General features: G+C 31.3%; 1 protein-coding gene across 2 annotated transcripts; it reads left to right on the forward strand.

Moving 5' to 3' along the window:
* Window positions 1–9,572: 9,572 nt before the first annotated feature.
* LOC124826047 (sulfate transporter 1.3-like) lies at window positions 9,573–14,298 on the forward strand. 2 transcript variants are annotated; one of them, XM_047298805.2, is made up of 14 exons: window positions 9,573–9,712; window positions 9,940–10,295; window positions 10,408–10,456; window positions 10,551–10,758; window positions 10,921–11,101; window positions 11,266–11,331; window positions 11,435–11,548; window positions 11,668–11,784; window positions 11,874–12,000; window positions 12,278–12,564; window positions 12,664–12,854; window positions 13,341–13,426; window positions 13,545–13,621; window positions 13,743–14,298. In XM_047298805.2, the coding sequence occupies exons 2-14, from the start codon at window positions 9,957–9,959 to the stop codon at window positions 13,884–13,886; spliced, it is 1,986 nt and encodes a 661-aa protein (XP_047154761.2). In that variant the 5' UTR covers window positions 9,573–9,712; window positions 9,940–9,956; the 3' UTR covers window positions 13,887–14,298. The 2 variants fall into 2 exon arrangements, with proteins under 2 accessions (XP_047154761.2, XP_087963024.1); XM_088106898.1 differs by having other exon boundaries at window positions 9,586–9,822.
* The last annotated feature ends 251 nt before the right edge of the window (window positions 14,299–14,549 follow it).

A 14,549-nucleotide genomic window follows, 5' to 3' on the forward strand; every position in this document is an offset into this window, starting at 1 on the left:
TAAATAAATATAATTTTTTTAATTTAAATGTATTTATTATATTTTAAGTTTAAAAATCAAAATATATAAAAATTTAAAAATATTAAGAAATTTTAATTTTACATTTAATTTAGAGACTACAAACGTATGAATATATCATTATTCAAAATATTCTGGCAGCTTTGCAATATACGTGGAAATAGTCCCTGTTTTAGAGGGTGATCGTGTTATAATAGGATTGACTCGTGATATGATATTTTGGAGTTTACGGGGCTCTCTAAGAATGCCTGTGTGATGAAATTCAAAGATGCTATGCTTTTTGAATGATTGTAGCTTTAGTGGAAGTCAATTTTCAATTTAAGTTATCGAGTTGGTAGGGTCGTCTATTCCCTTTTTAAGTTAGGTTGTGCTCATCATGTTGAAACTGTTAGTCAAACTCGTTTTTTTTTTAATTTTTCTTTTATTAATGATGTTTCCCATTCAATAGTTCAAACCTAATATCTTAGTATATAGATATTGTACATGCAATTCTACTAGAAACACATATTTCATGTATAAAGTCATACCAGAATCTAACCATTAAAAATATATACATATATACGCTATGTTTTAGATGAGGTTTTCATTATGAAAAGCAAATAAGTTGAAGTTTTTCTACAAACTAAATTCAATTAATTATCTATTTAACTTTTATATAATTTTTTTCATTCCAAAATCTAAAACATATGTAAGTTAATTTTAATTAATGATATTCAAGCTTTTTTCTTGTCTTACAATTTTTTACGGAAAAATTAATATAAGAAAAATCAAGTTAAACTGTCTTTTGATTATTATAACCTTTGTTGGTATCAAGGTATTGCTTGTAAGAAAAGCGTTGTTGTTATTCCTGTTTTTTTTTTTTATGAATATAAGAGAATTAGGGTGGAAAATAATTTTATTGGATCAGTTGAAAAATGAAAATGAATAGAAAATAAGATTATTTATCTTCTGTTAATAATTTATATATTATTCATTATTTTTAATATTATTATTCTTATGATAGAAAAAACACCAGGTTATGTATAATCAATTATAAGAAGAAGAAAAAATACACTTCAAAACCATCCGTAATTATATTAAACCAATGTAAATAAACACGGTGTTCAATGTTAATTGGACCTAAGATTAGTGCACTCGTTAAAAGAAGTGAAGAGGAGTTATCCATTTGAAATATCTAGTTGCAACTATAGTATTTATTTCCGAAAAGTTTATGAAAATTAGAGATAAAAATTACATACCTTTTTATTTTAAGTTCTATTGTATATCTACAAATTATTTGGATGGGGAAGATTGGTTTGAGAATAAAAATATCTGACATAACATTGAACATCATTATTTCAATGTAGTTTGGGCGATAAACACATCATGCAAATAATATTACGTGTTAAAAGCATTTTTTTTCTTTCTCAAACTCAATCAAAACTTAATATTTTACATTTCAAAATCTTTTAATATGGTTTTATATCAATATTTCTCTCTTTATGTTTAATTTGATTTTCCAACACTTAACTTTTTCTTTTTTTCTTGAAAAACTTATTACACCAAGAAAATGATTTTTCAAATTTAATAATAACCATTAAACAAATCCACACAATTAAAATAAAATTTTCAACTATGTATCTCTTTCATAAAATTGTTTCCTTTTCAATTATTTAAAGTTATTAAATATGATTTTCAAATTGGACCATTTTCACAACTATACATATTAATAATCAATGACAAATTTTGACATTTAATCATGTCCACTGTGAATCTATACTCTAATCAAAATTATTATTAAATCTTCACATAGTTTTTATGTGAGATTTTCCTTATAGAAAAAGACGCTGAAAGATTTGATACCAATAAATAAATTATGTAAGAGTACATGATATTATTTTCAGTTCAAAACATTAAGTTTGTATTCACGTGTGAGGATGAATTTGAAGAAGAGTGAATTATTGAATTTGAGGGGATTTAAAAATAAAGTGTGTATTATTTTTTGAAAAAAAATTGAAGGTGATTAAGAGTAGATTTAGAAGTAAAATTTATGAAAATTTATGAAAGTTTCTCAAAGATTTAATTGATGTGATAGATTAAAAAAATGTTTTAATAGTAAAAAATAAAGATTATAAATTGTACTTGGTAGTAATAAAAATATAAAATTATGTTATTAAATAACATATTTATTGGTAAAAAAAATTAAGTTTTAGAAAAAAATAAAAATTATTAAAATAATTAAAATAATTTTTTTTGTAAATAAAGTTAAATTTTTATGATTGAAATTTATTTTTTTGAAATGGTATATGGTGAAATACTTTTGAGACTGACTTTTGATCCTTCATTATTAGTTACTCTTTGTCATAATTTTTTTTCTTTTAACATACCGTAATTGATTAGTATGTTGAATAGTCAATTAAGATATTTTCTCATAATTAATCATGCACTTGTATTGTTCTTAGAATTTCATCACTTCCTGAGGTATACTAAGAAGTTAGAAAATGTTAAAACTTAATTCTATAACCGATTCCACCAGTTTATTCAGTTTGAATAAATTATTTTTAGGGGTAAAAACGAGTTTTCAACCATTATTACTCTCAAATATGATATTATTCGTGCAAATGGAAAAAAAATACATCTCATGAATTATCGCCTCTAATTTCGTTTATGCAAACACGAAAGAAATTACAAATTTGTCTCTTCCCATTCAGGTAAATAGTGAAATCCACCCAAGAAGTAGAGAATAAAACAATAAATTTATGACTTATTATACTTATACTAGTCACTTTTCTTATCCACTTAGACTTTCAACTCACATTGAACTCTTATCAATTTAACTAAAGATTTAATTTACATCTCAACCTATTCTCTCTTAAAACCTCAATTCATCAAAATATGTCAATTTACCTTAACTTCAAATTCTTTGTTTTCTATTGGAAGTCCCACATCAATTAGAGATAAGGTCAATTTAAAGTATATAAGTGGGTACAAACCTCACCTTTCAAGCCGATTTTGTGGGATTGAGTTAGGCTTAAAGTTCACTTCTTAACATGGTATCAAAGTCAGGTTAAAGCCTATCCTAGCAAGATTTGTGTGGACATATTGTTTTACCGATCCTCAGAATGAGAGGGGTGTGTTGGAAGTCTCACATCGACTAGAGATAAGACTAATATATAAGTGAGTGCAAACCTCACTTACAACCCTAAAGTAATATAAATTTGTCTTTTCAATTAAAATTTGCGTGCAATCATATAACATCACTCATGAATAAAAATAAAAATGGAAAAAAAGTGAAATTTAAGGTTAAAAAAGGAAATATATCAAAATTTTGATAGAATAAAGTTGGCTTAATGATTATCGTCTTCTTGTGGTCAAAAGGAGAAAAGAATGAATAATTGTCTCAAAAATAAAAAAGGTTAAAAAATAATAGTTTTAGATAAATAATTGATTATAATAAATAGGTCTAATATCATTATTGGTCCCAATTTTTGTCTTCGAAATGGTCATAATTTTTTTAGAATGTTCAATGTAATCCTTTATATCGTAATTTATGTTCAATTTAGTCCTTTTGGCAAACGGCGTTTAAATCGTTAACGGCCAAATCTCCAAGTGAGCACTCAATCAATGACATGTCATGTATTGGCTGACATGCACACTTTAAGGCATAGTGAGGTGGATTTTTTTTTTTTTGGAAGTAATTTTCTGAAATTTAATCAGAGGTTGGGGTTGTCTATGAGACTGGCTTTGAAAATTAGGGTTCTCTTCCTCTTCTTCGTTTTGGATTTTTCCATCTCGTACATGGAAGATGGTCTTGTGGCAGTGAGAATCACCGGCGTTGTGGAGGCACGACTCAGGCGACGTTCTTGTCTTCGACCGCGGTTATCATGGAACCGTAGGGCCTTCGTCGTGCAAGAGGGGAATCTTTTCTTCCCCTTTTTCCTATTTTTTCGTTCTGAAGTGAGGGAGAACTTTCCTTTCGTCTTCTCCTTCTCAGTTCTAGTTGGCGAACACCCTTCTCACGTTGCGGCGCGTGTGACGGCGGCGAAAGTTTCTTCTCTCTGTTCTGACTTTGCGTCGCAAGGAGGAAGCTTCCTTCTCCTCCTCCTCTTCTGTCTTTGATTGGGTTCCTTAGGGTTTTGTTTGGATATCTGATTTTTTGTGATTTGGGATATAGGGTTTCATTTCGCTTCGATTTGAGAAATAATTGGTTTCTCTGAATTCAGAATTGGGTTGGTTCTTCTACCTTGCAGATCAGTGGGGAGAATTGAGGTTTTGATTCTCTATCCTTGTGTTCTTATTTGTGGAGTTTGTAGATCACAAACTTATAATTGACGAAAACAATACGTTTATACTTGAAAAATCAAAACCCTAATATCAGAAAATCACTTCTAAAAATAAAAAATCTACCTCGTTATGCCTTAAAATGTCCACGTCAGCTAATAAATGGCATGTCATTGACTGAGTGCTCAGTTGGACATTTGACTGTTAACGATTTAAACGTCGTTTTCCAAAAGGACTAAATTGAACATAAATTACGATATAAAAGACTACATCGAACATTCTAAAAAATTTACGACCATTTCGAACAAAATTGACAAAAATTAAGATCAACAATGGTATTAAGCCTAATAAATAAAATAACATATTTTGAGTGTGTATATATATATATATATATATATATATTGAAGGTATAGATGAAACTCTGAATGTTGAAAGTCCATGACCTTATTACCAGACTCCACATGTATGAACTCCTCTTTTCTTTGTGTATTACCAGCTCTTTTTCTAAAGGCAACAAAAGCTAGCCCTTTCAAAGTTCTAGATTATCATCTTCATCTTCTTGTGCATTAGATGTTGCTCAACCTCACAAGACATAAAACCTTAGAAAAAGTCTAATTGTTGGGATGTAGTTGAGCCGAAATCCCATTCATCACACCATTCAAAAGGGTCAGGAGAAAATCTCAACCCCAACTTAGCAAACACAACAACATCATACAAAAAGCAAAAAGGACCACCATTTTAGGAATTTATATTCAAACATCTTCTAGACGAAAAACTCCGACTACTACATTCGTTTTCACCTTAATGATATTGAGGGCTTGGATAAAAGCCCTTAACTCTTCACGAAAGTGTAAATGGAAGTTTCTTCTGTGATCTTTAACCTAGCCTAAATATATAGATTGATATAATCCATCACAAGTACTAAAGACACAACACAAAATGAAAGTAGCAATGAACCAAAAGCTAAACAGAAGAAAGAATAAAACAAACGACAAAAATAAAGAATAAAGGATATAACAAACTAGAAGCAAAGATGCAAAGTATTTCTAAAGTGGCAAAAGAAGTAAAGGAGACAAAGAGTTTATGATGTTGATAAAAAACAAAAAGGTTATGGTGTGTATATATATATATATATATATATATATATATACACATATATTTTGAAGAAGAAAATCATTGTCATTGCCTATATTAAAAAAAAAATGCTTCGTCGAATGAAATTATGTGGCACGCATGAAAGATGTACCGTTAACCTGTTATAAACACAAAGAAAAAGGGCAAGTCTAAACTAAATAAAACATTTAAGTTTAATCAATGACTAAGAGTTCGTTAGTATATTGTATTTGTAGTTAAAATCAATATTTAAATCTTACAATTTTAAGATTTTAAAAAATATTTATGAGCTAGATTCACGTATAGTAGTAACATACTAAGATTAATATGATTGTAATAAAATCGTACAATCATATAAATCATTGTTTTTTTCATTACACCACTTATTATTTACTTTTTAGGTGAATGTATCCAATTCAAATAAAAATCTAAATATAATTAAAATTAAATGCAACTAAAAATTAATTATTACGTGCATTATCAGTTGTAATATCATCTAATAAAAGTAAATATAATTAAAATTAACCTTTCTTGTGTTTAACCTAATAAAATATAATACAATTAAAAATTTACATTATTCGTATTGTTAGTTGCAACATCATCCAACGTTTATATTTTTGAATGAATTTTAATTAAAATAAAATCTAATTAAATAAAGAGTGATTTTTCTATATCATTTTCATTGAATCTCAATCAATTAAATTTTTTTTTCTGTTACATCCTTAAAACTATTAGGATTATAACGAATTCACAAAGTGATTAATTTTGTAAATTTTGGTGAAGTATTGATAGAGAGATTAATTTTATTTTAATAATTTGTCATTTTTATAATAGAAGATGAAATTTTGTGTCAGGATCTTATAAATTCTTTGTAATCTTAATCATTATTTTTATAGTAGAAGATAAAATCTACTATTTGTATCAGGACCATCTACGATCTTATAAATTCTTTGTAATCTTAATCATAATTTGAATTTTAGTTATTTTATTGGTGTAAGAAGTTTTAAATTAAATTTCATCTTACAAATTAATTTTATTAAATTGAGTTAGACGTAAAATTTATCTTTTAATATGATAGAATTATATATTAAAAGTCTACTATAATAAAATTTGGTGTTTGTTGAGTTTTGATGCAAGTTTTACTTTACAACTTGATTTTATAAAATATATTTAGACTTAAAATTTATTTATCGCTAAACATGAGTTCTTTTCCCGACTTAAATAACAATGTCTTTGATCAAGCTAAAAAAACTGAAGTTTGTATTTGAATTTTTTCAAGATCCAAAACCTTATTCAAAGAAATGACACAATCAAGAATTTCCGTTATTACTGATTCTAATCAATGTAATGATGATGCATGAATAAATACTAATTAAAGTCAAACATACACCAATAACATAATTATTTTAGACTTGACATTTTAAATCAATCAAATTTTATAATAAGTTAAAGAACCAAAAAAGAAAAATTAAGAATAACGTACCTTTTAATTATAGAAACCTGATAGTTATATAAAATAAAATAAGTAAAATAGAAAAACGACATAATGATACACAATATTCTACAATTAAATATGTAGAGTTCAGTAGAGTTGATTTATACAAAATAGAAATACTGCTTCCATAATTAAATAAATATACACAATATTCTAATTTGTAGAGTTGAGTAGAATAGATCCATTAAATATGATAAAAATTATTGTAAAAGTAAAAATAGGACAAAAGTTTAAATTTTATTTAAAGTTAAAAAGCTGCTGCTTTGGAAAGAAATGAAGGGAAGAGTTTTTCAAACTTTGAATATTGAGAGGCCAGCAAGAGCATCCCCACATGCTGACTTTGAATGTGGACGCTATGTCGTCCTTCATTAAACTTCAATCCATATTACATAAACGTGGGTCCCTCGCGTAGCCCAACACACTGCAAAAACAAGATTGTCCCACTCACTTTCATTTCATAAATAAATTAAAAAAAAAAAAAAACACAACCAGCCTACGTTTCCTATCCCTCTCTCAATCGTCAATCACACTTCCAAAGATGTAAGTTACAACATTTTTAATAGAGTGATTACTACTCACTCCATCTTGTTTTGTTTTCGAAGTGTCAAATTTTTAATATTTTTTTATTTATTTTAGAAATATAAATGAGACTTCAACGACCACAAGAAAGAGTGTTACCATGCAAGTATTAATACGGTAATCATTAGAATTAATAATAAATTGTACTTCATATTAAAATAAGCTTTGTAAACCAAGTGCGCTGTTTCTTCCTCGGAAAGGTATCGTGGGGACATTAGCTAGCTTTAACCTTTTCGTTTTTTTCTTTGGGATCTTCTTTTCTATTTTCTCTTGCTGTCGGACGTTTGGATACCCATTTTTTATCGGCGACCAAATAGGGTTTATCCTCCGAGGTTCACGGTTGTTAACCTAACCTTATTGTAGGCTCAGATTTAAGAGTTAACACCTGGAACTGAACCCGAATGATTCATCGAACCTGGACAGTGATTGGGGTTATTTTTTTTCCTTAAATAAATTTATTAATAAAGTCCTTTTGTAACACAACATGTTTAAGGACAAAGTATTCGCTGACTGTGCCTGGTTCTGTTCGTGTTTTTTCTTTAATGTAACTCCTCCGTTCCCAAGCCCTGCTGCGTTTGTCACTTTGTCTGCTCCGGCTTTTACGATCAAAAGTAGAAGAGCAGTCTTTTCAGAGAGACATGTGAGAAGGAAAACCGATGGTAATGATACCTGTGGAATGGAAGCCCAACCTCTTTAGTTTACTCTTTTAATTTCTGGGTATTAATTCCCTCTTGAGATATGCATATTTATAAACCCACATGTCTACCATGTAAAAATTTGTCTGTTTGATAGTTAGTGTTTCTTTCTTTTTTTCACTTCCGTGTGTTGTGGGTCATTCTGTCTTTGCAATTTTTTATTTGTGCTTTTACACGAATTCTGACATGGGAAGGGTTAAAGTGAGTCTGTGAACAAAAAAGAATACTTTTGGTGTTAGTGTAATTGGAATCCTCCACTGGCAATGGCTTGCATGAGAAGCCTAAGAAGGTTGTGTTTGTTGGGAGTCTATTTTAGACTTTATTCTCCAAACGATTTGGAATGAGCACTTGGTGGTTCGTAAATCACAAAGGGCTGAGAGTTGGGAAAAGTCCACGTTTTGGTTGTCTGGTTCTGAATGGATTATGCTGTCATGTTCTTTACTGTTTTAGCCTGCAGTCACATAAAGTGAAATCAGGAAAATGGTATTATATATTAGTATTTGTAGAATGCATATTATGGATAAATAACATGGATGTAAATTATGGATCAGCATTAAATTTGATTAGGGTGTGATAATTACATATTGATCTTCACATTAGCAAGCGATTTATTGAGATTCAATTATTGTGCTCTGTTGTTCAGTCAAAACACGATTTGGACTTTGGACTTGTTGAATATTGTTTATTTCCCTTTGGAGTGACTTTATGGTTTTTTGAATTCTATTTTGGTTTAAGAATTTGATTCCTTTCTAATTACGTGTTTTTAATTGTTCTGGAATTAAAAAGGATGATAATTGAGAATTTTGTCCCTATGGTTTGTAAGTGAGAGGGACTTGTGCGTGAGTTCACTCGTGTTCGTGCTTATGAAGAGGTTCAAACAAAGACCCTTTACTTATATACTGGATACAAATTTTGCCATCGGTCTTCCTTAATATGAACTCTATTCTCTGATTATCTTTAGCTTACATTAGACATGTTGATAGTCATCATAAAATCTGCGAATCTTTCTTTTGATCAAATTAGTCTTGAGATTTGACTTAATAAATCGGCTAAAAATTCCACTCCCAAGAATTAGTACTTCTAATGGATGGTTGCCATTGGCATGTTTAACTTCTTTGTCTTTTTGTTTATTTGAACTTTATTGACTTCGTGAATTTAAAAAAGCACATAGAAATTGCTGTTGTAATTTGATTTTATTAACTTCTAGCTGTACTAAGTTTCCCAAAACTTACAAGACTTATTGTATGCTCCGTCGTTCTTCTGAAGTTACGGGATACTTGCTCTAAGAAGATTGTCCGACTTGGGAATTCCAGGGTAGTTTGGTCAGGATTGAATATTAAGCATTGTAATGCATGATTTTGACTTGTATTCATTCGATCCGGTTCACACATTATATAGTCTTGTTTTCCAATCCCAGCTTGAGAACATTGACCTGAAAGATAAAGTCTTTGAGGTTATAATCCACAACTTATCTGTTTAAGAAGGCATTACAGTTTGAACCAGTGACCATTCCAATCTTCTATCACGTATCCCCTCCTTCTCTTCTATTCAGGTTAGTAAGCATTTCAAAATCTATCAGTCACAAATCAACATCCAAAATTCCATAGTAGGGGCCTGATTATCTTCATTATTGGACTATATATTATAGTTTTAAGCAACATGGTAAACTTCATTATTGCATGCAGTATAAACCATATTTTGTGATTGCTAATCAATCACACTCCTTGATGTCCTTATTTTTCCCAGTATTTCTGGTTATGACTTTTCCCTGTATTACAGACTGAAGGTCCCGGTTGATGACTTCAATGGGCCATCCTTCTGATCAGAACCTTGAAACCAAAGAGATCGATCTGAGAAGTATGTCGTCTTCTTCACATGGTCAGGTACCACAAGTCTACAAAGTCGCAGTTCCTCCAAGACAGAACCTCTTCAAGGAATTCCAAGACATCATAAAAGAAATATTATTTGCTGATGATCCTCTAAGACCTTTCAAAGATCAATCTATATCAAGGAAGTTCATCCTCGGTATTGAGGCCATATTTCCAATACTTAAGTGGGGAAGAAGTTACAACCTTAAAAAATTTAGAGGGGATTTAATATCTGGTCTCACTATTGCGAGTCTTTGCATTCCTCAGGTATTTAAATTTGCTTTACTGTGGATTTCAAGTTTTGAAGTCTATGAGAATAATTCCTGTTGCATGCCCCATTTTTCACGGTTCTAACTTCTAATGCTTGGCTGAAAAACAGGATATTGGATACGCCAAGCTTGCACATTTGTCTCCACAGTATGGACTGTGTAAGACTCTACTTGCCTCTCACCAGCAGCTCAAGTTTTTTCTTTGCACGTTTGACTGATCCTTTTGTATTTTGTTCTTTCTACCCGTTTACAGACTCAAGTTTTGTTCCACCATTGATCTATGCTGTCATGGGTAGCTCTCGTGATATTGCTATAGGACCTGTAGCAGTGGTTTCTCTCTTGTTGGGGACCCTACTTAGTAATGAGATTGATCCTATTAAAAATGCGGAAGAATATCAGCGACTTGCTTTCACAGCCACTTTTTTTGCTGGGATTACTCAAGCAACGCTTGGTGTTCTTAGGTATGACAACACTACCGCCCAATATATGGATTTTGAATTTAGATATTTCAACCAGTGAAGTTTATGTCTTGTGCAACCGCTACCAGTTACAACTAATGTTACACTGTTTTTAATATCACACCATATAATATGGTTGCCTTATTTATTTATTTATTTAACCAGATTAGGATTCTTGATCGACTTCCTATCCCATGCTGCTATTGTCGGTTTTATGGGGGGTGCTGCTATCACAATTTCCCTTCAACAGCTCAAAGGTTTTCTTGGCATTAAAACTAAAATGTTCACAACGAAAACTGATATTGTCTCTGTGCTGCATTCAGTATTCCATACAGCCCATCATGGAGTATACTCTCCTACTCTCTCTCAATATACATGCAAATTATTAATTACCAGGAATCCTAATCTGAACAAGTCCGTGCCTAAATTTAGATAGCCAACTGTTAGTGTTACTGTTATCTGTGTGTTGAACACAAAATTGACTAATAATTTATAACACTTATGTTGCAGTGGAACTGGGAAACTATAGTCATTGGAGCTAGCTTTTTGAGTTTTCTTCTGGTCACCAAATACATTGTAAGACATTATACCTCCCCTTTATGCATGTTGCTATTATTCCCTAATTAATCGTTAGGAGTTTGTAAATTGTTTTCTCATTCATTCATATTATGTGCGTCAGGGAAAGAAAAACAGGAGATTATTCTGGCTGCCAGCAATTGCTCCATTGATATCCGTTATTTTGTCCACTTTTTTTGTATTCATAACCCGTGCAGATAAGCAAGGAGTAGAAATTGTAAGTATATGTTCATTCTCATCAAAAGACTGATAGCGTATTTTAGGAACAACTGATGGCAAGAGTGTCATAATATTAGTTACATCATAACTGAAGTTTTTGTCCATTGATATGTGAAGGTGAGAAAAATAGAAAAAGGAATCAATCCATCATCTGTTAAAGATCTTTATTTAACAGGAGAAAACCTTGGAAAAGGTTTTAAAGTTGGCATCGTGGCAGGCATGATAGCATTGACTGTGAGTAACTTTGACACCAATACGTCTCTTGAAGAGTTGTCCATTTTACTCATGTAGTTCTAATTAAACCATTACATTTCGATGGCCAGGAAGCCTCGGCAATTGGAAGAACATTTGCATCTATGAAGGACTATCAACTGGACGGAAACAAAGAAATGGTTGCACTAGGAACAATGAATATTGTTGGTTCGATGACTTCCTGTTATGTGGCGACTGGTAAGCTCGTAGACAAGGTTTATGTATCTATCTACTATTGTCCTAAAAATTGCATGTCTAAGAAATATGTAAAGGTGGTCATGTTTCATAAATATCTACTTTTAGCTTTAAAATACCAAACAAAAATGGAAAAAACAAAATACTAGGAGATAAAGCTGGATCTATTCCTATAGAGTTTAATGTCTACCTGTACAGAGAATTTGAGACTATATTTATCTTGTAGTCTAGTGATTTATATAGTTTTTTAGCCCCTGATCTATACTTTTGTTACCTTCAGGTTCTTTCTCTCGGTCAGCAGTAAATTTCATGGCTGGCTGCCAAACTGCAGTCTCTAACATTGTGATGTCAGTAGTTGTGTTCTTAACCCTGGAATTCATCACTCCACTTTTTAAGTACACTCCAAATGCCATTCTTTCTGCCATCATCATTTCTGCTGTCATCAACCTTATAGACTATGAGGCAGCAATTTTGATTTGGAAGATAGATAAATTTGACTTTGTCGCTTGCATGGGTGCATTCTTTGGCGTTGTTTTTGTCTCGGTTGAGATAGGACTTCTAATTGCTGTAAGTGCTATAGTCAATGCTTATCTTGCTCTAAAAGGTCAAAGTAATTTTTGACTAATCTTGTTTATTTCGTATGTTAATTGCTACATTCTATGGCAGGTCTGTATATCCTTTGCAAAGATCCTACTACAAGTAACAAGACCCCGAACCGCAATTCTGGGGAAGATTCCTAGGACTAATGTCTATAGAAACATCCAACAATATCCAGAAGCTAGTAAGGTTCCAGGTGTACTGATTGTAAGAGTTGATTCTGCAGTATATTTTTCCAACTCCAATTATGTCAAAGAAAGGTAAAGGCTTGTTCCTCCTTTGTTTATTCGTTTACAACGAGAAATTGTTTTATACTTTACTCTTTTGAATGAGCTGAAGTGAAACACTTCAATCTGAACACTAATTTAATTGAAAAAGCCTTTTGGCAGTAATCTAAATGCCTAAGGATTAAGAACAAATATGTGATTCAAAACTAGGGAACACCATACGCACCATGCTACAAAATTTAGATGTGGATGTAAAAATACTAACATTGTTACTCATGAAAAAATACCCAGTCTCTATCCAATATATCTTTCACTGATAAAGAAAGAGGAATAGAGTTTGTCATTGTACAAAAAAACCCTTAATTTTTTCAAGGTGCGACAAAATTTGAGTTATTACAATGAGGTATAAATCCGGTGGAAAAGAGTGAAGGTTGGTTTAAAAGAGAATTATAACGTAATTTTGTGAAACTGTGTTTCAATTTAGCATATTCAGGTCGCCTAATAATTACTCTTTTGCAGGACATTAAGATGGCTGACGGATGAAGAAGAAAAAGTGAAAGGAGACTACCCCACAAAAATCCAGTTTTTGATAGTTGAAATGTCACGTGAGAGTCTTTATTTTAATCCTTAATTCGTTATACCCCTTACAAATTCCCGGAGTAAAACCTTCATTTTCGTCTTGTTAATTTTTATTATTCATTGAGTTTCGTGTTCATGATGCAGCCGTTACTGATATTGATACAAGTGGCATCCAAGCCTTCGAAGAGTTACATAGAAGTCTTCAAAAGAGAGAAATTGAGGTAACTAATTAACTTCTGGCCAACAATAATATGCTCATAATATGTATGCATGAGTGGTTAGAAAATGATATATTATGTAACTGGCATAGCATCTTACCGTGAGTTCTTCCTTTTATGCAAGCTTGTTCTGGCAAATCCTGGTCCAGTAGTGACAGAGAAGCTTTACGCATCCAATTTAGCAAACGCCATAGGAGAGGAGAAGATCTTCCTCACCGTGGCAGAGGCGGTTGCATATTGTTCTCCAAAGGTGGCCGAGGACCCTTGAAAAAGATGAAATATTGTTGAGAGTAGAGACCAGAAATCTTCAGTATAGTAGTTAGGTAGTAAAGCATTAGACAGAAAAAGGTGTAGTGGAAGAAGTGGGCTATCAGATAGTGCTGGTTGTAGGATCCTTATCCTAAAGTGTGTAGATTAAAGTTAATATTTTGAAAAGAAAGATAAAATTACAAGGTACACTTTTACTTGGTTGTTTGTATGAAGTATATATGGTCTCATTTTCAGAAGGGAAGCAGTTGTTCATCATCCCTTCCTCTCTTATTGAACCACAGAAAATATTAGAAGAATATATAAAGCAAATAAATTGTACCTTTTTTTATTCCTTCCATTTTGTGTTTGTAATTCACTCTGTAATTGACCAAGTTTGCGGAGATGAATGGAGCAGGTGGATTTTCTTTTTCTTTTTCTTTCTTTTTTGTTTCGTACAGACAAATGCAACAGGAGAATGAATCATCTTTGGTTCTTGCATGAACGAAGAGGCGAAACAAAGCCAGATTCATGTAAGCACACTTTGTAAAAAGTTTTTCACTTTCGAAATAAAGTATTCAAGCGTCAGATTCGAATATAAAAAGTAGAGGAAGCCTTTGTTGCCTTAACTAAGTTAGAACTTTAAAGGCTTAATTACCTACTTAGTCCCCATGTTCGGAGGTAA

This window comes from Vigna umbellata, chromosome 2, assembly GCF_029865625.1.
Source record: "Vigna umbellata cultivar VRB3 chromosome 2, Vumbellata_1.0, whole genome shotgun sequence".
Classification (NCBI taxonomy): Eukaryota; Viridiplantae; Streptophyta; class Magnoliopsida; order Fabales; family Fabaceae; genus Vigna; species Vigna umbellata.